This window comes from Pholis gunnellus, assembly GCF_910591455.1.
Source record: "Pholis gunnellus genome assembly, chromosome: 7".
NCBI classification, from domain to species: Eukaryota; Metazoa; Chordata; class Actinopteri; order Perciformes; family Pholidae; genus Pholis; species Pholis gunnellus.
This window is the reverse complement of record NC_136533.1, coordinates 7,905,969-7,933,537: the sequence shown is the minus strand read 5'-3', so window position 1 is coordinate 7,933,537 and position 27,569 is coordinate 7,905,969. Positions and strand designations below refer to the sequence as shown.

Genomic DNA, 27,569 nt, shown 5'->3' with positions numbered 1-27,569 from the left:
TTTTATACCGATGCAAATTAAATATGTTCTGGTTTAAGAGACGAAACACATTTTATGGACGTCACCGTGGGCTTTAGGAAACTGTGAGGTACACTGTTAACTTTTATCTGACATTTTATAGACTACACGATGTTGTACCGTTTATGCAAAAATGTCTAGGGTGCCAATAATCGTGACGTTACTTTTCTTTCAAAAGTAACTCATAAATATTTAACAATATTGAATATCATTTCAGAAATACATCATACTGAAGTTAAAAGACATTTTAATCCATGTTTTAATTAGTTCACACAAACATAACTCACACATTTCCAGACATTAATCATGTTTTACATTTTGTCACATATGGTGGACTACAATTATTATCAATTATTCTGCTGAGGTTTGTAATGTTCCTTTCATAGATGTCTTTAATGATCAATAATGTATCAATAGTTTCAGATACATTTTCTGTTGATTGACATGGCTCATTTTTTATGCACCAAATTGAGGTATATTCTTGATTCTGCATCTGTACAGTGCATCGCCAAGTAATACGCAAATAGCAATGTGACCCGGCCTGATATATATATATATACAGCTGTTCTGCAGTTATATTTATCAGCCTCATGACTATTAATAGTGACGGAGCACTGCAGTGCTCCTGCAGCTTGAATTTATACTCCTGTCTTATGTGAGGCTGCTGTCTCCTGGATGTTGACGTCTTTGAAGATGTCGGTACAGCGTGCGGTTGTATTTTTGTCTGGAAATCCAAACTATACAGTAGACATTCCTACCAGGTGATATTTGTTGTCTAATGCTATTTGCACAAACAGTAGAATTGTGAAAATTAAGTTAAGAACTAAAGCTGCTCTCATCAACGTTTTTATATTAGCAATGGGAAAAAAACACATCTTTCAGCTAACTGCTTGGTGTTTAAAGTTTCTCATGACTCTCAATGAATGCTATTGTTGCTCCCTGTCTGATGGATGAGTATAACAAATGTTTGCCAACACGTTCACAATATCTACTTTAAACGACGATAATATGTCAGTATTGTGTGGCCAAAATCTGAATTAATGTTGAAGTGCAGTTTAGTTCTTATCTTGTGTAGTTCAACACAAATCACCAAAATGAGATTCAATTTCAAAATAACAAACATTTACATTTTTCCCCCCAAATAATATATTGTAGTAATTCATAAACCGTCAAGATTCTTCATTCACTGTCACAAAGACATTATTAATATGCTGCACCTGTGGCGTGAACTTGATTTCCATGTGCTTGCAGTAACGGATAAATCACAAAGGTGTTTGCATAGCAAACAGGGAGGCAGTGACTCAGAGCAATAATGACGAGAACTGCCAAACAAAAGAATCCAGCCAGAAGGAAATTGCTTATTTACCTGAAATGAATGACTCCTTTCGGTCTGCAGCCAAGCCATAAATAACCAAATTAACTGATCAAACCGGCCTCTTTACAGGAGCAGCTTCTCTGGTACAGTGGCCCAGTAGCCGGCTCTCTGTGTCTCCACTCCACTCGCTGCAGTCTCCCTGCGGAGAGGGAGCTCTGTTGTCATTTCCCAGCTCAGATTTATTATCCAGACACTTAGTTACAGAGGAGTAAGAGCTCTGGGGTCGCTAGTGGCCGTAGTCATGGCTATTCCCCAACCCCCCTGCGATGCCGCGGCCCAGTGAAAGTGTGATGAATGGGGATGCTTTATAGTGTGTGTACATGCTAAGATCCAGGCAGTGCCGAGGCTCTCTGCACTCCGGGTTTGTGTTTGAGGGAGGATGTTCATTAGGATCCCTAAGGAGGGCAGGATTGTTGTTCTGATGCTTCAAATCGAAACAGGGCACAGAAGAGACGCGTACCGAAACCTAAAATAGATGAAAGCACACACTGATAAAACAGCGGCGCCGCGCTCGACTATAATACAAAGAGCGGTGATTGAGATCCAAGGACCGCGCCATCTTTAGTTCAGGAATCAATGTGGATATGATGCTATCACTTACTGTTTGTCCAAACATGAGCCATGTTTTGGTTTTTCAAGTGTTTACTGCGTTCATCGTTCATTCTGATCACATTTTCCACTTTACTTCACAACAGTCCAAATATTTGAAGAGGAGGAGGTTTTGGTGTTTTTCATAGATTTGTTTTGATAAAGACTATAACAGGAGTTGATCCCACCACCTATACAAATGTATTACAGGGCGATGTATTCATCCACCTTTGCTTTCTTGTTATGATGCAGGTGCAGATCGGTGACAAAGGAAAGGAAAGAATTAGGTGTTTGTTGTTTTGCCCTGTATGGAAGCATCTGCATCCATTCATTTAAATGAGCCCTTTAATTTGTTACCTGTCTGTATGGGATTGAGCAAATCGGTACATTTAACAACTTTTTTAACACACACTAAACTTGTGTGCAGAGCTGAAATGATTCGTCCATTAATCGACAGACAACAGAAAATGAATGTGAAAATAGTTTTTGACAATCTGCAAATCATTTCTGTCATTCATCAACCGAAGAAATGGCAAACATTCATTCACTGACGCCAGATTTGATACTTTTCTCTGTTTTATATCTTCATAGATTGAATTCTTTTGTTTTGATAATATTTTTGACATTATACTGACAAAACCATGAGTCAAGAAAATAATCAGCAGGATAACAGTTAGTGGCAACGGTACGTTTGTTAATGTCTTTTGACAATATCTATCAATCAGACCACAGATGATGATTTAAGGAGGTAAAGCACATATGAAGATGAGAACACTTCATGTCATCAAGTCCAATACATTTGAAACATATTTCTAATGCAAAACCTGCCATGATGAGGTTTAACCCAGATTGTATCTGATTATTTATCAGTTTCTGTTCTCTATGCCATGACAATTGTATGATTACCGTCTGCCACTGGCACATGTGTAACAGTAATAAGGTAACTAGCCAAAATGGTCATGCGTGGGGTCGACTCGGTCACTCGATCACCCCAACCCTCCTGCTGGCTCTGCAGCACAGCCTCCTGTATCGGCCTCCTTTCAAGGCCAGCAGCTTCCTCTGGAACTGCTCACTAGCCACAATATAGAGCACCGGGTCCAGGCAGCTGCTCACACTGCACATGGCCTCAAAGAACTCATAGGAGGCGTAGAGGACGTTGGTGTTGGATGGTGTGACTTGGTTATTGATCCTCATGAACACCAGGGTGACGATCATGACGTGGTACGGCACGAAGGAAACCACAAAAACGAGTATGGCAGCGGTGATGAGCCGCAGAGGCTTCCCTGCTGCCCGCGAGGCTCCTCTGTGCCTCGTAACCCTTGGGAGGCGCCTCAAAACCTGAACCGTCTTTATGTAAAAAGCCAGCATGACGCTGAACGGTAGCAGGAAGCCTCCTATTGTCCGGATGATGGTGATCGTCTTGACGTAGATAAAAGGGCCCTGGATGTGGTCCATACAAACGGTGATGTATTCTGGTCGCTGAACAGCAAAAGACAGGAATAGGTCCGGTATGGAGCTCAGGATCACGGCGACCCATGCGCAGACCGAGCACAGCTTGGCTTTGCCCACGTCCCACCAGCGGAGAGAGCTGATCGGGTGCACCGTCCCGACATAGCGATCGAAACTGATCAGCGTGAGGAAGAGGACGCTGCCGTATATGTTGATGTTGAAGGAGATCTTCTTGAATTGGCAGAAGATCTGCACGTCTTTGAGGTAGGGCCTCTGGACGGTGAAGTAGAGGCTGAAGGGGAGGGTGAGAATCCAGGCCGAGTCGCACAGGGCCAGGTTCAGCAGGAAAAGATCGCTGGTGCTCGAGGTCTTCCTGAAGCAGGAGTAGTTGATAATAGCCGCGACGTTTCCCAGGATGCCCACGGGAAGGGCAAAAGAGAAGAGAAGCAGCAGGATGTAGCAATGCCACTGGCCGTTCTCAAACTGGCCGCAGAATACTGTTGACTGGTTCAGGAACTGCAGAAGCACCTCTGGGATTCAAGGACAGGAGACAGATTTGTCCCTATTATTGTTCATATCTTACCATGTTTTGAGAAGTAAAAGAGTAGGCCAGCATTTTAGCAGTTTGCCGTGCGCCCCAGAGGTGCAATTATTATTTATGTTTTTATAAAACCTTCACCACAATCTTACCTGACATTAATAAAGTGTTTATTTCTCATAACCACAATATTTGAACCCTAACGCATAAATCTAGTTATCTCACCAAATGAAGGCCAATATGCTAATTTCTGTAAAAGCAAGCTGTGTAAAACATAATGCTATTACACCATCTAACTTCTTTGTAGTTCTATAAAACACAGTGGCCATTCTGTTCTATAAGGCATACTCATTTTAGATGTTTTTGTTTTGTTTTCAAGATTTTAATAACTTCCACAATAATGTAGGTCTCCCTCTGTTTTATTGACTCTGCCAGTAAGCCCTGTTCTCAGACAGTACTTTAAGTAAGATGTGTCACCCACTCTCTCCAAGGGCCCTTTCTTATTTACGGTACTGTCTCCATAGTCTCAGAGCGTCACCAGGAAGCCAGTGCTTGACTGTCTGCGGCCAACAATGAAACCTGGGGCCTGTTGATATATTGCCAATATGTCAGATAGTAAATCCACCTTTTTCAAATAAGCAGATGGCAACAATTAACTTTTTGCACATTTCAACCTAGATCATGACAGAAATGGCACATTTTTAATATCTTATTTTGTGAGGATGAAGTTGTGACTTTTTTAATCATCATACTACACAGCAAGTCATCACTTTAGGAAGTGTAATGTAGACAGTATTGACATTGAAATTTAAATAAAAATGACAATTAGAAAAATAATCAATTTTATTTTAGTTAGTTATTGTATCATACATTATTTGGAAAGTTGAAAACATCTTTTTTTATCTAGAATGTTGTTAGTGAATGGTTACCTCCTTTAGCCGTGTCCGACTTGTTGCTGTTGAGGAGCCGTATCATGATGAATGGAGACGGTGATCACATCTCGGGTCGCCTTCACTCCTCCTCCACCAGCTGTGTGCTTCTCATCTGTCACGAGCTGTTGCTGCACTCTCCTACGTACGTGTGTGTGTGTGTGTGTGTGTGTGTTACAGGAAATCACTGTTAAAACATGTACGCTACAGTCAGTAATTGCTTGTCTGTGTGCGCCGGTGCAGGTGTTTAACTGCTGGTCGCTGCTTAGCCTAAACTATAGAGTGTAGACTAATGTCGGGATACTCTTCTGCCACCCACTGCAATGTATCCGGACCGAACAACACGCAGTTTGAAGTCATTTCTGTTAGGGTTTCTTATCATTGGTTAATTCGTTGTTATTTTGAAGGTATTGTGAACGGCGGTTTATACTAAAATGGCAGCATTGTGCTGAGTGTGTTCATTAGTATCAACAGAAATGGGCCGTTGAGGCTGTAAAGTAGGCTTCATTTACATCATTGGAAATAATTAACACTGGATTTGTTTTTCCACAAATGCTAATCCTGGCACTGAATTCAGACACAGATGTTCAACTGACACCAGTGGTTCCTCTCAAATGGTCTAATGCTGTCTTCCCAACGACTAAGATTGTATTGGACACTTCCCCCCAAAAAAGTAGGACACAGTATGTTGACTGCTTAATCTCTACATCTGCCAGTCAGCTCTGTGGCGCGTGTCCGTTTATCACCACTAGATGGAGACACAGCTACATGTTTGATTTTCAATCGGGAAAACAACTTTCGAAGTAGATATGATCTCATCCCAAAGACCGCGCTATAAATAGCTTCAGAGGAATGATTCTGTAAATACCGTCAAAAGGATTCAAACTGTAATTGCATTATTTTGAGTAGTACAGCAGCGTGGTCCATGTCAGTGGGTGTGTTTGCAGTGTGGGTGAGTGAAAGTAAGAAACAGATAAAACATGTGTCCCTCACAGTTTTTTGTTTTTTTTTCCATGTGTGTGTGTGTGTGTGTGTCTGTGTGTGTGGGCCTGTGTTTGTGTGTGGCTGCCTTGTCAATGTGTGTTGTTGTCGTCCCCTGCCGGGCTGAGCCTCGCAGCAGGCAGCGCTCGTGAATCACACCTTATCGGGGCTCCTCCACTGTCGGGAGGTGCAGTGACTCAAGCGGCTTGGCTGAATCGTCTTGAATCACCCCGCTAGTTAAATCCTGCCCATGCAGGCTGCGAGAGGGCGGCTGTGCTCGCTGGCGCGGCGTGCTACTTTAAAAGTCTGATCTGCCGATACACACTGTGCTCCTACATCTAAGCCAGGGCTCATTGGCACTTGAGGCAATTAAGTTTACCCATGCAAGTCAATTCAATTATGCATCTGTGATGAGCCCTGAAATACCACAGAGCAAGACGTATGGTGTGGCCTCGCACTAAGCCACCTTGCGTCTGCTTAAAACACCCTCAAAATGTACGGTTGACTAGTGTTATTAAGAGAATATGAAAGTTAATATTCCCTTCTGTAAAGCTTAACAATCAATAACCGACCAAAGTTAAAACTATCTCTGCACATCTGTTGTTCGCGAAGATGTAACGGCCCAGTCTGCATAATATATTTGAACCTACAACAGGAGGTCCGTTCATTATAACTGCACTTTAACTCAACAGAGATCCTCATCTCCATAGAAATATCAACATCTTTGTTTTTGTGCGAGCAAGCTGAGATAGAACAGCATGTAAAACTATTGGAGAGTGAACCAGCCAGGTTGTAATGGGAAAATAAATGGAGCATTCTGCTTTGCTGTGTGTGTGTGTGTGTGTGTGTGTGCGCGTGTGCGTTTGTGGAGACAAACACAATGAGTTCTCAGAGGAGCTGTAACTCAAAGGGATGCTGACTGAGCTGGAGGAGAGAAACAACAAAGAGTTGTTCCTGGGAAGATGGCACCAGATCACAGCAGAGGGAAAGCCTCAAAGTGTGTGTGTGTGTGTGTGTGTGTGTGTGTGTTCACTGTATGAGGACTGTTCATATTAGGGAGTAGATACTTATATTTCCCTAAATCCTGATTAAATATGTATCCAGTACAGTTATATAGCAGGTGTAGCCCTCTAAATCTTATTTTATTTCTGCGACAAACGATGATAGAACTCTAAGACATGGAAAGAATATGTATAGGGGACCTTTTTAATGCGGTTTTCAAATTCTGATCAACCAAGTGTTGTTTGCATGATTATTCATAATGGATGTACTGTCATACATTTCTCACATAAATTCAGTTTTTATGTTGTTGTTTTTTAAATTTCTGCATTGTTCAAATCACAATTTGTATGAGTGTAATATAAATGAAAGAATATGTAACAAGTTGAGTAAGTCGAGTTCTCTTTGCTGTCCAAGACATTTCCACTGGTTCCTTTCTTCTACAGTACCAGCAGACAAGCTAGCAACCCAAAAGTCAGTTACGTAACCCTCAACTTGCAGGTGGTAGCAGTCCTTTAATTTGCAAATCCTACTTGACCCAGGTCTGAGTGATGGTGGCAGTAACAAACACCCTAAATGTACAAAGTGGATTGCTTCTGTTACACGAGCAGTGTGGGAGGTAGATCAAGGACTATTACATTATGCACCCCTAATTGCATCACACATGCTATTATTCAGATCTCGCAGTAATTTATACTTTGCTTATGTAATGCTTTTTCATAATGCCACTCTGACCAGAAACAACATGTCCTTGAATTAAAGCTATAAATATGTTTCTGTTTGTCATTAGGGGCGACCAAAATAACGATTAGTCCGTCATTATATTCATAGCCGGCCACGGAGGAGCTATAAGCAGCCACTGTAGTCTTTTCAAGGTACAACAAGAAGCTAAAAGTCGTATAAGGGAAAAACCTTGTTCACGAGTAGTGCTGAGCGCTGCCGCCGCCAGAAGACAAGCTCGTGGGATTATGCTTTCTGTGCAGAGGCCTGCATACCTGACTCAATCTCATGCTCTGCCGGAGAAACGTATCTCAATCATTTGATTGCGAGCCAGGGTTGTATTAAAACAAAACACCACGGGTCACAATTGTTTGAATAATTTCTCTAATCATGCAGAACTCTCATCACGAGACACGGGCGAGCATCAATCCACTGGCGACATGTCCAACAGATGCATGAAATGATATTTTCTGTTGTGTGGTTGCTGATGAAATGGTGACAGTTGAAATTGGTCAGGATGAAACAATTACTTCAAGGCCGTGGACGTGACACCCCCGAAGTGGTCTTTCATCTTAATTTCAGCGCTAAAAAAAGGGCACGTTGTCTGACAGAGAGGGGGACGTTATTGATCTGTGTGACTAATTTATTTACTTTCATCTTCATTTTCATGGCCGCACATGTTAGCAGGTTGACGTGCTGTTTGAACCCCCCCCCACTGACAGCAGTGTCCTTGTCATGCCCCCTTTAGGTCGATACCTGCGCCTGAAAATGTTCCGCGAGGATCATGGCTCCTGGATGACCATGTTCTTCAGCGCCATCCTCTTCCTCTTCATCTTCTCACACATCTACAACCTTTTCCTGCTGATGGCTGGGAGCATGGAGTAAGCCATTCAATCTCTCGCTCTCTCTTTCTCTCGCTTGCTCTCTCTCTCTCTCTCTCTCTCTCTCTCTCTCTCTCTCTCTCTCTCTCTCTCTCTCTCTCTCTCTCTCTCTCTCTCTCTCTCTCTCTCTCTCTCTCTCTCTCTCTCTCTCTGCCCCTTTTTCCTCATTCTCTGCTTCCCATTTGTAAGAGCCACTGTACGCTCCCCTCCGGCGGGCGTGATTGATCTAAACGTCGCGCCTGAACAGAGACTCAATGGCAGTATGATTAATCAGCCCGGACTTTAAATCACAGGTAGGCGCAGGCAAAAGGAGGGTGGTTAATCCTGAAAGAACACCTTCAGCACCCACACTTATTCTCCCATGATCTTTTTTTTTTTTTTTTTTTTTTTTTTTACACATCTTTGGCCAAAAACCAAGGTGTGTTTTCCATGTCTGTCTTGGATAATGCCTTGATTTTTTGCTTACCTGCTGAGAAGCTACTGCGCACTGCAGAGCCTGGCACACACCCACACATCAAGCCAGTGACAGGAATCCGTTTATGCATTTGCAATGTGTCCGTCTAGAGGTAGGAAAACATGCCCTTGAAGCCAGCCAGCCAGACACGAGGTGGCCACGAGGTGATTTACCTTTTTGTGTGTTTGGGGGGGCGGGGGGGGGGGGGTTGTAAAAGACTGTGTGGCAGGTGTCTATTCCGGTACAAGCTGTCAAGAGGGAGGCCATGGCTGTAATGGGATCTGTCCATACAGTGCTGCTTTTTTTTTTTTTTTACATATTAACAACACACATCAACTATCCATACGGTGCAGGCAGATGAAGGCTATTAGCTTGCAGGCAAGTTGTTGTGTTTTTCAACGGCCAGAGGGATGCGTTCGTATAATCAGCCCATCTGTCACTCCGGCCAGCGCGGTGACACCGGCATCCATCTTGTCCCGTCTCTCCGGTTGGCCGGCGAAAAAGGGAAGCGAGCGGCTGAGCAGAGAGGTGCAGGACCGCTGAGACGATGAATGTTGCTTGCTCAGGGAAAAGTTACATTTGCAGGCGCGCTGAGTGCCTCTGACACAAAGAGGATTCCTTTTTACTGCCTCTCATTTCTGCCTTGAAATGCCGAGGAAAAGGGGCCCTTTAGAGTCCGTCGGTGCATCTCTTTGCCGTTCGGAGTCTTTCACTCGATGACATTCGGATAATACTTCAGGAAAAAAATAATGAGTCACTCAGGCATTTTGAGAGATGAAAGTAAATAATTTATAATGTGATATATAATTGATGTCCATCTAACATGTGCAAGTCACTCTGCTCATATTAGCCGCATCACTTCGTCCAGATATAAAAAGTAGCAACCATAACAGCCTATTAAACAATTAAACTGGCTGACACGACACTAAAACCCACCCATTGCTCCGGATGCGTGTTGAGCAGCAGACATCAGTTATCCAACAATGTAAGGCTCTCCCCACAAAGACAGATGGTGCTGTTGTAAAGCGAGTGAGCCCGCCGCTGCCAAGGCACCTGGTCTTTTTCTGCACTTGTCCCAAACCCCCCCCCCCCCCCCCCCTTCCCCACCTCCTCTCCTCCTGTCCCGCTTCTCCGGCTTGTTTTCTTTCTGCTCCAGCAGCGTGTCCACTGAGGACCCGGGCCCTGCCAAAGACCATTAGTGTTCACATCTCTGTTCAAGACCGACATGTAAGAGCAATGTTCACACTCTGCCAGGATGCCCCTCGGAAGACGGTCTCCCGGCTGCGATAGCATGAATGCAGCAGAGTGAGCGGAAAAGGAGGGAGTGTGTGGGGGGGGGGGTTCTGAGAGGATGGGAGTCCTGGGGAAAGGGGGAGCGGGAGACGTGGTCCAGCCCCGATGATGCAGTGAAACTTAAGTCTTTTGATCCATGTCCAAAGCCTATTTGCATCGCTCCCTTCACTACTCCAACCAATCCCTCACCCCCACAGCAAGGATGTTGTAGTTTTCTCTTTAGCCACAGCACAAAAGGGAAAGTACAATATCCCTTTGTGACTGCAGCGGCCCCTCTGTGGGAGTGAATGGTGGTTTTCCTTTTTATTTGTACCAAAAGAACAAGCCACTGTGAGGTATTATTACTGCTGAGGGTTTTTAAAGGGTAGGTATTTTGGAATAGCTGGCTTTGACATCTAGCCATGATGGTGCGCTGCAGGGGATGCTCTTCTGCTGGCTAGACAGGGCGTCCCACATATTGTTCACGTCTCGCACCTTGCTCAAGTTAGCTGGGACATGCATGTGTGCGACGAGTGTGCTTGTGTGAGTTTGTGTGTGTGGCGAGGTCGGAGGGGGAAGGGAAGGGCGGGGGGGGGGGGGCGTTAGCGTCTGTCTCCCTGACCTGATGCTGTGTGCCGCCCGTGCCCTTCGCTCATTAATATGCTTTAATTTTCTTCGACCTTTCAGTCCGTCTTGAGCTTGATTTAATTAAAACGAGCGATACGTCCACAAAAACCGCGCTATCAGGACTGTAAACAATCACTGATAAGGGATTGTATATCTTTTCGGGATGACAAGTATTTATTCATGTAAATTGGATTCATCAGAGCCGTTATGTCTCTCGGCTCCAAGAGATTTCCAGACTGCGTAATCTTACACATGTCCAACAGTGCCAATATTTAAACAGCCTCTTCTAGGTCAACAGCTATCAACCTGTTACCTGGCTTATGTCATATCAGGGGGGGGGGGGGAAGAAAGCCGCTCCATTGTGGCACCCTGGGAGCTGTAAGCCTCACTTGTTACCAAACCCTCACATCTGGGCTATTTGCATTTTAATGTAACTGTCAGATTAGGAGGGGGGCTGTTTGTCTGAAACCAGGGGAGTGTGACCGCCCAGGGAGTTTGACGGACTTCATGAATGTTTTGTCACGCCGCAAAATCCCATTCCGCCATCTTACGGCGCCATTACCAGCCGAAATCGCCCTCTAATTAGATGGTGTTATTTAATTAAGACGGCCCAATGCGTGGTGTACACATTAATCATGACTAATTTAGAGAAAGGGGGAGGTAAAGCACGTGAAGGTGGAAGTAAGGAGGGAGGGAGGGAGTTTGTTGAGCTGGAGTGGGACAATAAAGCTGTAAAATGACTTCCATACCTCTCCTGTTTGTTACCCAGTAAGGGGAGAGATGGATGGGGGTCAGGATAGGGGGAGGAAGAGGGGTGAGCTGAGCAAAGGGTGGGGGGAGGGTTGCAGCTGGTGGATATCTGTGATGAGGAGCAGGGAGGGATGGATGGATGTGGCATTTGACTACAGTGATACCCTAAGTGGGATTAGACCCCATCATATGCGGGCATTTGTTTACTTTGTTTACCATGATCCTTTGTGCTGAGTGCATGCTAGTCCCCCTCGTCTGTCTGTTTGCTTGTCTGGCACTAAGCTGGGGTAATACCACGGACAAGTAGATTTAAAAGGCTGAATAAATGGCACGTCGTGGTATGTTGAGGCCTCCTGTTGCATGCAATCACACATGGGACTTGTTGCTGCCAGCTTTTTTCAACAACGGGTTTTATGATCTGGCTTTTAGTTAATGCAGAAATGTATCGAAAGGGGGTCGAAAGGGATTCGGATTTGAATTAAACAAAATATATATATATATATATATATATATATATATTTTTTTTTTTTTTTTCAAGCAAATGTGTCCCACATTCTCTGGTTTATGCCACTCAATTGTGACATTTCTCGTTTTTCTTCTTTTTTTTGTTAAAGAAAATTGAAGGTTTTTGGCTTTTGGACAATCACATAAAACAAAGGATATTTAGTTTGGTAGCATTTCTGTTTCATCAATAACTGTTAGATTAATCTATACCAGAAATAATCATTAGCTGCAGCCATAATGAAATAATTTTTAAGAATGTCCGTGTTTAACTGAACTGCTTTGCTTGTCATAATATTTGGGACAACACAAATATGCCATGCGGTACCTTGTCAGAAACAGCTTTCATTATTAAGACTTAATATAGAAACCTGTGGCTGTATTTAAAACGCAGGAAATATCCTGCGGTTTGGATTCATTGATCTTTCCTGGCCTTCGTCACTCTGCCACTCTCATACTTTCACACACCCACACCTACTTTCTAAGCATATCTACTGCGGCCGTTCACACTCCTACACATGCACATTACGTTGGTGTCTTGAAAATGACTCATTTCTTATTTATCGAGTATTTAGTAGAGTGTAAAGCGTTTCCATCAAACTCATTTTCTCGGCTCTCAGAATACCTCTGAAACAGACTGTGTGCTAGATGGAGCGGTGAAGTCGGTCATTTCCTCTCTGATTTCATTATCCTGCTGTTTTCTGGGACAGAGGGGAGGAGCATCAGCTGTGGCTGCAGCCCAGTTGTCCCCCTCGTACCTCACTGTCACATAAAGAGAAACGGCCACATTGTAAACAATAAACATCACAACCTTGACGGCGGTGTGCGTCCACCGGGAATATACGATATGTATTACATTATAGATGAATGTAAGCGTGTGCGTATGTGTAGATGGAAGGTGGGGCGCAGTGCTGTGGCAGGACAGATGGATGGTCCATGCATGTGTTCGTGCTTGTGTGTAATACCACAGTCAGTCTTTTTATGTCTACATTGTGTTTCAGCACTACTAGTACCTGATAACATCCCAGTCTTTCAAAGCTTCACATTTTCTTACCAGCTGTCTAAAATGCTGGAATTTACATGTTAATGTTGAAATTTTGAAAGAATTACGAAAACGTTCTACTTCTCAACAAAAAATATAATTTAATACACAATGGGGTTTCTGCTAGTGACAACAATATTTAAGGTAGCTTTTTCAATGATCATGTTCAGATTGTTTAAATGAAACCTAGAGAAACGTATGTTCATGTCCCAGTTTACACGATTCTAATATCATCCAGGTTTCTGATCAGTGCTGGCTTGTCTTTGACTTTTGCTTTGATTCCTCCTTCTAACCTTCAGAATCGTACTGATATTTCAGCATGTAGACATTGCATTGGTAATTATATTTTTCTTTTCTTCACGGACTACCTGCTTCATGTCTCGGATTTAGCAAAGAACCTGTTCTCCACTTAGTATTTTCAGATTTTTGGAACAAGAATATGGTGTTTACATTTGCAACACATGACCAGCAGGCTGAAGATAGATAATAATGACTCTTGTCCGTCGGTATAAGGAGGACATCAGGTGACGTGATCATAGAGCGGCAAATTCTGCAGAGGAAGGAGGTCGAGGTCAATGGATGGGTTGACAAAATGCCTACTATCTCAGGGGACTGCTTTTCATTTCCTGTTTCCTACAGTCAATCAATGTTGGTTTATAATAACCTCTAAGGACCCCTAACCTGAACTAAGTCCTACAAAAATCACCCAAACCGTGATGTTTCCCTAAACTCAACCAAGTAATTTCTGTGCCTAAACCAAACCTTGAAAATAGCGTCGCATCATAAAACAGATTTATTTTTGCAACAGTGATTTGTGACAGTTTTTAAAGACACAGATAAATAATGTCCTGATAGGAGTGTCAGGGTGTGAAGGGTCAGAAGACTGCTCTCTGTATTGTTCTAAAATGACTTATTGTGTCGTTTAATTTGACGCAGGTTACTAGTCTGCTTGTAAATCAATGTAAAGGTACAGGCAGACCTGGTTTTGGACCCTTCTGTCCTAATCCAAAGCTCATAGGGGGACTGGAGGGCCTGAGACAGGGCTGTCCAGGATGTTGCCCGATGGCATTCACTCCTCCTCCTGAGCTAGGGGAAGGATAAGGACTAAAGGACTCAATCTGCAGCCAGTATAATACAATACGTGGGATCATTCTGTGCTGAGTGATGAATTGAGATTGAAGCACTGAGTTGCCTTGAGAGATGCTGTAGTGATAGTGAAAAGAGTGTGTATTGACAGCTTTATGCGCCCCGGTAACTAATGCTGCTCAGTGTTATACTGTAAATATGACGTTGTTGTGCAGGCAATGCATTTCAATGTGGAGCCAGTCAAGGTCGCAATTTAATGTTCTAAATGAGTCCAGCCTTTACAGGGCAGAAGAGGTCACTTAGTTTCCACGGTCTCTAAATCACTGGCTGGCCGACAGAGAAAACAAGATTATACAACCCTGCATGAAGGCCTATACATCCGGTGCAAAGAAAATACAAATGGAACTCAGAGTATTGACGACTCCGAGTACGGAAAGTTCTCTCAGCATGCTGTTTTATAAGCTTAATCAACAAGACTCCCATGGGCCTTGGTAAACCTTGGGATGAGAATTTGATTAAACAAATAAAATTAAACCATAAACTTTTTTTTCTTTGAATTAATGAATATATGAAATATTAGAAAGTGTTTGGTTTATTGCAAAGCAAAGTGTTTTTGGCACTGTGCTGCAGGTTAACTGTTGGGGAAATGCGTTCATATGTTTATGTATTCAAAACTTCTTTACATGGCCAATGTAAGAGTCCTCTGTCACGGTGAAACTGCATGGTTTCATGCACCCAGAGTACTTACACATGTACAGAGGATCTACTGCACAATGTATGATGTATAATATATCAAAAAACAAATCAATAGCAAACAAGTTTGATAACTGTTTAAGTTAAAATTCCAGACATTGGCATGTAAAATATGATTTATAACATTGTATAAGAGCCGGAAGAATTGGTCAATAATGAATCAATTAGTCAATAAACTGAAAATATATTGCCAGTTATTTTGATGACCAAGTAACCATTTCAGTCACCCTTTAAGTAAAAACGGCAAAACATGGTGCATGCGGGGAACTTTTTCTGTGTCATATGTTCTATTAAACTGATTATTTTGGGGTTTGGGACTGTAAATCAGACAAAACAAGCGATTTCTACCACCTTTTTCAATCATAAAAATAATCTTTAGCTGCATCCCTGAATTGAATATCTTTGGGGGTTTGGACTGATGGTCTGTTAAAATGATTTCAAGACATCACTATTTGCTTTGGGAAATTGCATTTGGGCTTTTTTTTCCCACCATTTCCCAATGAACCAACTTAATTGATACCGAAAATAATCATTAGTTACAGCCGCACTTTGTTGCACCTTATTAAAAAGCTGTGACTATAACAGCATGCTCCAACATAATAACACTGAATTACTGCCCAGTCTATCAAAACCTAATATAAAACAATATTCAACTGATACATAATTATTTAAAAAAAACAATCTGGTGCGCAGCAGGAGACCCATTTGAATGGAGTGAATATAGATGGAAGAATTATAATACAAACATGTGCAGTATTAGCAAAACAGACTAGGAAAAGAGGAGTGCTGTCACAAACTAAAACTGTCCTTCGAGTTTCTCGACAACCGCTCTTCTGATCCTCTTCACACTTGGCAGTTGTATTGCTGAGAACTCAAGGACATGCAGAGCGAGCTCTTGAGATCGTCAGGACATATTTATTAGTCGTGCGTTATGAACACAGGGTATTGAGACGGCATGCTGTTAGCTGTTGCACTACCTAACAGCATGCTGGCTACAGCCCGCTCTCTGTCGCTCGCTACCATATTAACTGTTCTTACTGGCTGCGTCTCGCTCTCTGTCTCGATGTTTGTGTGAGCCTTTGTACCCAAATGGAGCGCAATGCAACTACGACATGGGAGGTGTTTTGCTCTTGAGGTTTGCATAATGTGGTTCTGGAGAAAGCTGCAAGCTTGCGAACGCTAGTACTAGCACTAGTCAAAGTAAAATACAAAGACAGATCTCTAACCAATCAATCTCATAACCATGACGATGATTTCTAAGCACTTGAGATAATTAAAGCAAAGATAAAAAACGCAATGATCCTGCAGATGACCACTTTTAAATGGCCTTTTTCATGTTAATGTCACACAGGGGTAATGTCCAAACTCGTAACTCCACAACTCTCTGCCCTCTGTAGCGCAAAATTGTAATTTCTTGCATGTGATGGAACAAGACTTTTGAAAGGCATTGAAATGTCCTTGAGTATTTTGTCCGAACAAGTGTGGGAAACCTGATAACATTCCACAGGGGGTCAGAGCTGGCTGAGCCGGCCGTGCTGGCACCGCCACTGGCTCTGGCTCTGCGATTAAGCCACGGGGGCCATTTTGGGGCTGATTATTCATGGTGCTACTGTACTGATGTTCCACTACACTGAATTCTCTCATTAGGTCATCCGGCTCTAAAGGCCATTACATTTTCAGTTAGCATGAATAAGTCAGAGAGTTCTGCCTCTGATCATGCAGTGCGAAGAGTCCCCAAACTCATCATAGGTGCTCTGCAAAAAAATAAAACCATCTTTTTCAGCACAGGGGTAACATTTGCTCAATTAAATATGCGAGAAGGGCAGGGGTTGGCGGCGGGGTAGGTTTCTTTTTAGATTTAAAGCCTCGCATGCGGTGCCAGACAGCATTTCCAGAAGTATCGATCAGTATTTCGCTGCGGCTAAATGACTCCCAATGGGATCTCCTTGGTAACTGGAGCAGTGCCAAGCCGCTGAATGTCTAACTGACTTAATGCAGATATAAATCGCCATTCCAATCAAGGCTGTTTTATTTGCGGGCTCTAGCGAGGCAATACGTCACCCGCAGTACTGCACGTTGACGTCAATAAAATCCTGTCAAATCTGTTAAATGCATGCTGCATTGACAGAATCTGATTTATGATGTTTCCTTCCAAGGAAGAGTATTTTGCACACAATTGCAGTCAACGCGTAGTTGACATTTTGGGTCACTGGTTTGCCACAATCAGTCATCACCGTGTTGTGTTGCCTATGAGCATTTATTATGCTTCTCAGGTCTAGGCTCGTACATAATGTGAAAAAGGCACGAGCAATTAACATTAATTAAAAATGAACACCTATTAAAGCTGCTACATTAGCTAATAACTTAAAAAGGATTACCCTCCATTGCTTCTCAAGAGATTTAGACTTTAGACAAAGTGAACAGCGCGCCACATGGAACTCATAATGCAATCAGCTAAAGGAAATGAAAATGAAGCATTTTTATAGAGAGAGAGGAAATGAAATGTACACTAGCAGGTTTTAGGGGAGATTTTCCAGAGCCTCTTTGTGCAATAGAAAACATTTTTATTGGTGTCTGCTGGCGGCCAGAAAATGACCGGGGGAAAACAAAGACGAATGGAGCCATTGACTTCAAATACGACCCCTTGAAAGCACAGCCAGAGCCCTATCCATCGCCGTCTATTATATTCATGATTGTGACCTGTGGGGGGGGGGGGGGGGGGGGGGGGGGGGGGGGGTGATGGGTGCCCACCTGCTCAACTCAGCCTCTAAGACACTTGCTGCCAGGAGATCAAACAGGCCTCCTCGCTCCCCTCTGTTCTCCCCCTCTCTCCCCGGCACGGGTCCCATATAGGAGGCGACTGACCCACTTTTCCTCCCTCCCTGCGCCATTACCTGGAGAAAACAGAGTGATGTGGTGTGTGTGTGAGTGTGTTGTGTGGGTGGGTTTGTGGGGCTGAACCAAAGCTTTCTCATCTTCACTTACTGTACAGAGATGAAGGGATAACTAGGACTCCAAAAGAAAGCATGTCATTTCTTATCAGATACTATTCCGTGTGAGATTGTCTCACTAATGGCATGTCTTGACCTAGTCTATGTTTTGCTTCTGTGCTGCTGCAGTTGATGTTAACTGAGCTCAGTCAGATCTAGTGCATTAATAGAGGGGGGGGGGGGGTGGCAGTGTTGATTTGAAATCGACTAGACATGAGACAAATTTGCCAAACAAATGGATAATTTGCCAAACACTACAGGACCAAATGAAAGCGGTGCAAGTGCATAAACTCCATTGCGCTGGCGTAAATTGTTTACAATCCTCAGGGCTTTGCGGAAGGTAGAGCCATCGCTCATTGTTTTCACAGGATCAGATTGATATTGATTTACTCTGACAGCTGGTATCATGATACTTAGCGGCAGTGACCGTTTTCTCTTCGTCCTGCACTGACTCTCCCTCTGTTGGCTCGTTTTGTGAGTCTTGTTGCCCCCTTCCGTGTCTGCCTCCTTTTACTACCCTCATAACATTTACTTCATTTTGTATGTCCTTTTCACTCTTGCTCTTCTTTCCTCACAGGCCTCACATGGTGACGGACTACATGGGCATCAGGAATGAGAGCTTCATGAAGATTGCTGCAGTGGGGACGTGGATGGGAGACTTTGTCACTGCCTGGATGGTGAGGTTCCAATGACATTAGAGAAGTTTGCACTTATGAAGGGAAATATTCAATTTAGAATTGTAATCTTGCACTATTAAAAGCACTGATAAGAAATGATATGTTTAGCGCCACACTAGCAGCATGGTTTGGTAATGTGCAAATATTCATGGTTCCCAGATGATGAATCTTAATGTTTAGGTGATTCTCTAACTTATCATCAAGTTCCAACAGGGCAACATTTCCAATTGTTTCATTACAAGATAATTCTTAATTCAACTACCCGTTTCAATATTAGAATTCTTGCAGCTGTTTTTGAGATAAAAGCTCATGTTGAAGATGCTAAATTGCAAAACATTAGTAGGCTACATCAACATGCTAAACCATTTTTGATACTGTTTTTCCATCGCAACTATAAGATAGATTGTCTTTATTCAACATGTTCAACATGTTCAACGAATAACTAGAAAAGAAAACAAGAATAAACAATAAAATGCACAGTAAACGTATAAAGCAAACTCTTAATAAACTAAATCAATATATATTACATGTCCAAAAAGGAGTAGGAAGAAGTATATATTTTGAATATAACCATGTGTTTTCATTTAATGCAAGGTCAGGTTCTCAAATGTAATAGTTTTTTTTCAGTTGTTGATATTGACAAATGCCTGCCGGTCCGAAAAAGTATCGATGTATGATACTATGATACCAAAGTGTTATGCAAAACGTCAGCATGTTAACATCCGGTATCATCGGACGTTAGCCATTAGCTAGCTGTTAGCTTGCTAATTGTATGTTCATGTTTGTTTTTTAGCATTCAGCTCAAAGCACAGCAGTGACTGATGAAGTATTTATTGTGCCATCTACATGTCTTATTTGATTTATCATAATTACCATGTTCTGACTTGTAAATAATGTTGAAGTAAAAAACATCCAAATCACAACCGTGATTATTACATTTTTGCAACTAATGAAACCCGAATTTAATGGATATACTGCTGTACTGTCCATGCACGGGATTTAACCCTCACACACAACCAACTCTGCAGCCACACTCTGAGCCAAGTCTGAGAGGATAGATTGGAGATTCTTTTTTAGGGCCAAAGTACGACGGATAAACCCTTTTAGATTAGCTAATTAGCAACAATGACAGTCCTCTGTCAGCTCAGGCTGAACTTAAATGTTTTATTCATCCACAGTTAATTTAATAAGTATATTAAAAATCATATGGAAGATACATGGTTCAGCCATTCTTCACACACTCCTCTAAATACTAGGTCAGGTGTATTCTCTCAACCGTCGTAAGGCACCACCCTTACAAGCTCCCTGTGCCGATCCAGTCCAATCTGCTACCAAATCCTTAGAGTAACATGCAGTTTGATCTAAGATGGGTCAGGGAGGAAACAATGAATGCACAGGGAGGTACAGAGTGTGTTGGAGGAGAAACCTACCTCTGTTCATTTGTCAACATAAAGAGAGGAGGAGAGCTCCAGTGGGAGTGGACTACCTGTGGTGGGAGGAGTGGGGCTCTTGGCACCGACATGCACACAGCTGAGACAACTTGACAAGCTCCCTCACCGGTCACATTAGTATTCTAGAGTACATACTGCAGAGAAAGAGAGCGGGTGGAAGCAGAGGGGGAGGAGTAAGAAACAGAGGTGAAGGGGAAAGGGAAATGTAGAAGTCTGGTCAGAAGGGAGACAGGGGAAGCAGCAAGTGAGAAGGTGAATCAGGGAGACGGCGAGATTGTGGGTGTGTGTGTGTGTGTGAGAGAGAGAAAAAAAGTTGGGCCAAGTCAAAGTGCTGATTCCAGAAATTACCCACAAGGTTTTTTTACATTTGATTAATTCAACAAGGCACTTTGAAGATGACCTCTGCGTCTCCCTCGCCTTGCAGATTTACAGTGTGTCTTCACGAGATGAGCGAACAGGAAGTGTCTGTTTTTCCACAATGCTGCCACGGCAGAAACATCTCGAACACGCTGCCTGATTCAAATCCCTTTCTCAACATGAGCTACAGTAACTGCAGCGAGGCGCTTTATTGACGAACTGACCTTGCTCCTGCAGCAGTGGCTCGCGCTCAAAGAACACAGGGGGAATTATTATACTTGTGTATAACGCGCTCTCTGATACGACTCTGTATCCACTTAGGAAAATCTACTATTTATTATTAGTAATGACATTAAGATGAATCAAAACATTCTCACCAACTGTTCTAGGCAGTGGAAAGACATTACTAATAATTAAACAAGTCAATATTTATTGAAGGTTATTACAGACTCATTAGTGTTTAATCACAGATGAAGTGTTATTCAGTGTCAATTATTTAATAGTTGAACATAAATAACATATAATCACTTGTCTTGTGTGTGTTAATAACCTGTGTCATTTGGAATTGTTCACCATTTCACATAATTATATTCATAAAACAGGTTATAATTCAAATGTATTGGTGACCAAAAGATGGATGAAAGTAACTTCCAGGAAGGGAGTAGGAAATAGGAAACAGTGTAGCATTAACCCCATTTATAAAGCCACAACTTAACTGAACTTGGGTTTTTGCACTGATTAGGAACAAGATGTTAATTAGTGTTCTTTATATACGGAATATTACCTTTATACACAGCCAGGCTTGCAGTTTGCCTCCGTTTTCTGTCTTTATGGAAAGCTAAGCTAAACTGGCAGAACATCCTCTACATCTATTCCTCATAAGTAATTCAGTACATTTGTTCCTTTCTGCAGGTGACAGATATGATGCTCCAGGATCAGCACTACCCAGACTGGGGCAAAGCAGCCAGAAGGTTCTGGAAGCAAGGCAACAACCGGATCTTTCTCTTCTGGTACGTTGATAAACTCCGTGAGACCATTCGAGATGAAACGGTATGAAAATATCATAAAACAATTATAAAGAGAAATGGGACAAACCTGGCTTGGGTCTTGAGGAGTTGTTCACCAACAAATAGCCTAAACTGTACACACACTGCGCGACTTCGCAGACAGCTATTAACAGGAGAGAATCACTATTCCATAACAGACTTCTGCCTAAAACACTGGCGTTAATCCAACACGGTTTTAATAATTCAAATCATGAATTTGGCCGTAGTCAATCGTAAAACCGGTAATCATTGCATCTTTAGAGGCCATGTGTGTCTGTGTCTGCATGCACATAAGATTTCATATCAATTTCTCTCCCTACTTACTTACTAAACTGCATTATACATTCCTAGCAGGCTCTGTAGTGTGTGTTTGTGTGTGCGCACATGTGTGGGTTATGTGGTCCATCCAGCCCGTTGCAGGGTTACACGCAGTCAATAGCCGTGTTAATCTTCCCTCACTCAGTGTCAGCACCTTTAATTAGGAGAACAGGGTGAAAATCAATGGACACAGCAAGGTCACGGGGCAAACCATAGCCCTGCCTTTTACTTCTCCTACCACAAGCTGTGACCCTTAAATAACTGCTAAACAAATGCTGCAAACCATGTCTGATGCGGCCATTACTAGACGACCGAGTAGAAGCGTTTCCCTGTTTTGATGTATTACACCACCAGTGCGGTGTTCATTCACCGAAGTGGCTCAGTGCTGTCAGTCAAACGCGACGTGCGAATTCCTCTCCGGTGGTTCACTTTAGGGTCGTGACGAGAAGTGAAGGACATGGGGAAGAGGATACGGTTGAAACAGTTTGATATGTACACAGAGAGGTCAGGACATAGACGATTCAAACTTCAAAGACTGCTGGTCTTGCGGCGTTTAACATTTCCTTTCGCAGAATTGATTCACCTGCGATTAGAATGCAAGCAGTCGAATTGTTCGGACTTTTTTTTCCGCAGCCCTTCATTTTATTGACGGATGCCCCCGACTCACACTGTCCCAATCAATGCCGGATTTGATGAGCTTTCGTTTGAAATTCAGAGCTGGAAATATGATTGATAAAATGCGTTGCAGGATACAGCTTGTCAATATGCGCTGAAGGGTCGTGGCAAATTGTAAAAGACGGCGACAAAAAATGGGCCCATAGCTGAGGGAAAATAATCTCACTGTGGAATAATACAACCCTAAAAATGCATCTCCCTTCCAGCTGAAATGGGATGTGAGCTGGCATTCGCTCTCTGCAATGCAGCCAGCCGATGTGTGGTGGGAGAATGCACACAACCGCACAGCAATCACTGGGTGACATTGAGACACAATGCACAGTGGAGGATAATACTAGCCTTTCTCCATGTGCCTCTCCTCCGATGGCGGAGAAAATTCCCAGCAAACAGTTAATGCAGAATTACAGCAATGTGACATAAACACAATTCAGAGAGTGTGAAAGATTGCAGAAAAAGAAAAAAACACAGCAATTGCTGCATGCAGGTGAATGGAATAGTTCGGCTCAATGTTAAATATGGAAATACATGGAAATGTATATGCAGAAGGGTTTTGAATTGCATTGTCTCTGCATCCACAAACAGACACCGTTTTCTTTTTTGCACATTCATCTTCCTGGGAGCTTTATCTGCTGCCATTTTTCAAGTCCAGGTAAAATTGTTGTTCAATACATTATTGAGTCCATGAAAAGAGAAACTGAATTTATCTGATTTATCTTTTCTTGTATTTCACCTGGGTGAGGAAGCGGAGCTGTTTGTCTTCCGAGATATACAATATTAACTGATCAAATCACGTAGTTTGGAATTTTGAGGATCTATTTAAACGTTTTTCAAGGTCTTGTACTTTTTAATGTGCGTCATTCACTGATTCCTTTTTCTTTTGTCTCTCTGCCTCTCTCCCCCTTTATTTCCTTCCCCTTACTCATCCCCTCTCCTCTGCTTCCCTCCTTTTTACTCCCTCTCCCATCCTCTTGTCTTTTCCAATTGCCTCTCCTCTGTTTCCTTTACCTTCGTTCCCTCCTTCCACTCTTCTCTTTTCCTCTCATCTCTGTCCCTCTCCTTACTTTTTCTTCTTTCCTTTCTTCTCCTCTCTTTTCCTCTTCTTACATCCTCTCCTCTTCCTCCTTTTCCTCTTTTCCTTACCCTCTCCTCTCCTATCTTTTCTTTTCCTTCTCTTCTCTCCTCTCTTGCCTCTACTCTCCTCTCCTCCTCCTCTCATCCTTCCCTTCTTCCTCTCCTCTCCTTGCAGGACAGTGCTCTTCTCTCTGACGTCGGTAGTGGTTCTGGTCATCAGTACTGACTGGATCAGCTGGGACCACCTGAACCGAGGCTTCCTGCCCAGCGACGAGGTCTCCAGGGCCTTTCTGGCCTCCTTCATCTTGGTCTTCGACCTTCTCATTGTCATGCAGGTAGACCGCTCCCCTGAGGCCAATTAAAAAAAGGGAGCTGGGAGGTTTCTTGGCTTACTTCGCTACCCAACTTGCCAGTTCCCGTCCCTCCCCCCCTCCATCCCTCCCTCCCCTCCTATTCATCAATGGGGCACTGCGGCACAGAGCAGCGAGAGGGGTGTTTGATCACTCTCAGTTGGCATGGATACAAAAGCATGCACACACACACACACACACATACATACACCCACAAATACATAGATAAATACAAACTGTTGTTTACTCTTTTACATCTCCTCTCTTTAAGTCCCTCCATCCCTCTTTCCCAGGCCTCAGCCATGAACTCACCCTTTCCTCCCCGACTCCCCTGTGAGCCAAGTTTATTTTCTTTAATGATGACTCACAAGATTGGAGTTTTTCCTCACTTTCTCTTTTCACCCTTTTTTTTTCCCAAACCCGATGTCCTCTCTCCCACAGGAGAGTGTACATCAATAAAGCCTGTGTCAGTGGCTCATGAATATGCAAATGTATTTGCTGGGCAACATAAAACCACATATCTGTATTGAAGAGAAAGAGAGTGAGAGAAGGCCTTATTTTTATTTTAATTTTTTTTTAACGCCTCCAGCCAGGAGCCAGAACCGCAGGCCAATCATGTATGTGGCTTGACTGCGAGCCTAATTCAACACGGCCTCTCCAAATGCTTAATGACCATATTTCACGAGGCCTTGTTGGTGGGTATTAGAGGACACGCTGCAAGGCTAATATTTGTCTCCTAAATATACGTGTCTACTCTGTGGATTATGCTTATTACCAAGAGGCTGCACGGGAGAGCATCTTCCAGTGTTACAAATACACCACTCAACAGAAACCTGGCAAGGACACCCCTATAATTACCATGGTAATATGTATTAGAACTGGAGTTGGAACTAAAAGTGATTTCTAGACTTATTTATTGGAACAATTCATTATTTTAAGGAAGGCTTCTGGCTGCTCCGGCCAGTAATTACTTCGCAACTGTGGTGTTTTTCTCATTTATTTACCCAATGATTGTGATTATGCAGATACAGAGAAACGGCTCAGCCTACAGTATGCGAGCGTTTCCTCACAACAATGCTGGTGTCTTGCTGAGGCCAGCTTTCCTTCTGAAACAGCCACTGATCTGATGTGACGTGATGGACACTTTTCCCTATTTTGACATCTCCGCTTGACTCCCCGAGACATCTGGTCCGACTGCTCCCGCATGGATTTGTTTACGACGGGCCCTTCTCATTTTCCGCACAGTGTACAGCAAGCACGTATACTACAGTTATTTACGAGTCAAGTTAGCCTGCGCTGCTACGCGGCACATGCGCTGGTCGGCCGTCGCTACGTTCCACCGGTCAATCAAAATTCACCCGCACATTTAGCCCCCCCCCCCTACAGCTTCATTCACCTCCATCTCAGAGCACAGGGGGCCATAGTTAATCTCTCACCTCCATGAGAAAACATGCTTGTTGTTGTTCTCAAACTAATTAATACTCCAATTAATGACCTGTCTGGATATGCCTCCAAGCTGGGTTTTACTATTTCGACAGTTTTGTGGATGAACTGTTTTTTTCTGCATTTCCCAGCTGAATGTCAGATTTCGACGTCCTTTGCATATGAAAATAGACATTTACATATGTGGACGATATGCCAATACACACTGCCAGTGTACTCTTCCTATATATGTTTTAGCAGAGACTCATTATTTCGTGGGAGGGAGGTGCATGGCTTAAATGCCATGCCTGTTAGTGCTGTAGCAACAGATACTGCAGATATGGAAGAGGAGTGGAGGACTTAATTAATATCCAGGGGGCCATCACCAAGCTGTTATGCTGCTCATAGATAGTGGCTTGGGAGACTCTGGATCACATGAGGATACAGCGAATGTAGACGTGTGGTAGTGTGATGCAGCAAGCTCTGTGCAAATAACGGGAACCGAGGGGAAATGGAGCTAATCAAAAATGAAAAATGCTGAAATTACGTTTACCGTGTGTTTTTCTCCTGTAATAGAGAAGATAGAAGCTCATTTGCAAGATGATTAAGTCAGCTCAGTAGAAAGAAACTTTTTTAAACATTTTAATTTTCTTTCCCAGCAGTCTTTGTGTGATTTTTATTTTTTATTAGTTTCATCTGTGCCTTTTTTAATAACACATTTTCATAATGCAAAGTGACTAAATACAGTTACATAAGTTAATGTAGAGTATATATAAAAAATATACATATTGCACTTTTAACAGTTGCAGTTTAGTCACTATAAAATAAAGCCTATCATAATGCTTCTCACAATTATAGCATTTTATTTACAATAACAGACATTTAATTCTCAACTATTTCCAACATCAGATGTTACAAAGTCATTTACACTATTTTGGGAAAAGCGTGTAAGATAGAACATTATTCATTTTCTTAACACACACTAACTGAAGCACAAGTTTCTACATTTCATCACTGTCCAGTGAAAAACACATATATTCAAATTCTGTGATGTTTCACATAAACTGTTCCTTTATGCATTGAAAAAATCATTAACATTATTGTTTAGGAAATACATTGTTTTCACAGGACACACATTTTGAGAAAGACATGCTCTCTAAATGTTCTTGCCATCTGTAAAAATGTATTTCTTTCACTTGATTTTCATTTCTTTATTTCTTGCGGATACCTTATCAAGAGTAGTGACTGCCACTGGCCACCACATATAACCACATACGAGCAAAAAGAGCCACGCGACACCACAGGGCATGGGCAGCCTCTACATGTCAGTTTGGTTGGCCTCTTGATGTGTTCTGACAAGTTGAAATCCCAGTGCACATTAGTACACTCCACAAACCTGTAAACACAAAGTGGAGTCTACAATCTACGGCAGCTGGCGTGTTTGACCTCCAGTCAGTGCACGAAGAGACTTAACATCAGCTAATATGAGAAAGTTCAGTGTTCAACACCCAATAAAGCACGATACATGGCTGACATTTGTCACGCCAATGTGGTTATTTCAATCTGAAGCTGAGGCTACATTACCACAGGCGTAAAATAATCCAGGCTGTGTGTGTGTGTGTGTGTGTGTGTGTGTGTGTGTGTGTGTGTGTGTGTGTGTGTGTGTGTGTGTGTGTGTGTGTGTGTGTGTGTGTGTGTGTGTGTGTGTGTGTGTGTGTGTTTGTTTCAGGACTGGGAGTTCCCTCACTTCATGGGTGACCTGGATATGAATCTACCAGGAATGTCAACAACGCATGTCAAAGTCAAGCTTCCTGTCTGCAAGAGCATCTTTAAAGAGGAGTACCACATTCATATCACAGGTACGGGCGGACACGTGCACGGCTGCTGCATACAAGCGACGGCGTCATCTCATTGTTTCATTAAAGTGTCTTTAGCATTACTAGATAGTTTTTAAAGTCAACTAACACCCATTTTCATTGACTGATTAAATAGTAAAAAGGAATCAAATGGCCCAAAAGCGAGACATACTCATACTTTGGCCTATTTCTCAATTGTATTGTGAGTACCAACAATGCTTTCCCTGCTCTACTTTTCCCTTTTCCTCCGTAGGGGAAACGGTTTGATGGTTGAACCACAGCAACCATTTATAATACATGTGTAGCTGATGTGGCACACAGGTGGCTCCGCCGCTGCAACTGCGTTTTTTTCCCCTGTTCCTCGTGTTCCTCCCTGCCGCGTGAGACTCATCG

General features: G+C 42.8%; 2 protein-coding genes across 3 annotated transcripts in view; one reads left to right on the top strand and one right to left on the bottom strand.

Annotated features, from left to right (window-relative positions):
• The window catches only part of tmem117 (transmembrane protein 117), a 39,927-nt gene that overhangs the window by 8,450 nt on the left and 3,908 nt on the right, over positions 1–27,569 (top strand). For both annotated transcript variants that reach the window (XM_079163600.1, XM_079163599.1), the window contains exons 3-7: positions 8,346–8,478; positions 18,531–18,630; positions 21,351–21,448; positions 23,724–23,883; positions 27,050–27,179. In XM_079163600.1, the coding sequence (XP_079019726.1) occupies positions 8,346–8,478; positions 18,531–18,630; positions 21,351–21,448; positions 23,724–23,883; positions 27,050–27,179 (621 nt within the window). The remainder of the gene's footprint in view (positions 1–8,345; positions 8,479–18,530; positions 18,631–21,350; positions 21,449–23,723; positions 23,884–27,049; positions 27,180–27,569) is intronic.
• On the bottom strand, positions 2,960–4,943 carry LOC306698554 (P2Y purinoceptor 1-like; the record flags this gene model as incomplete). The annotated part of the gene is made up of 2 exons (XM_079162910.1): positions 2,960–3,960; positions 4,898–4,943. The coding sequence occupies 2 exons, from the start codon at positions 4,941–4,943 to the stop codon at positions 2,960–2,962; spliced, it is 1,047 nt and encodes a 348-aa protein (XP_079019036.1).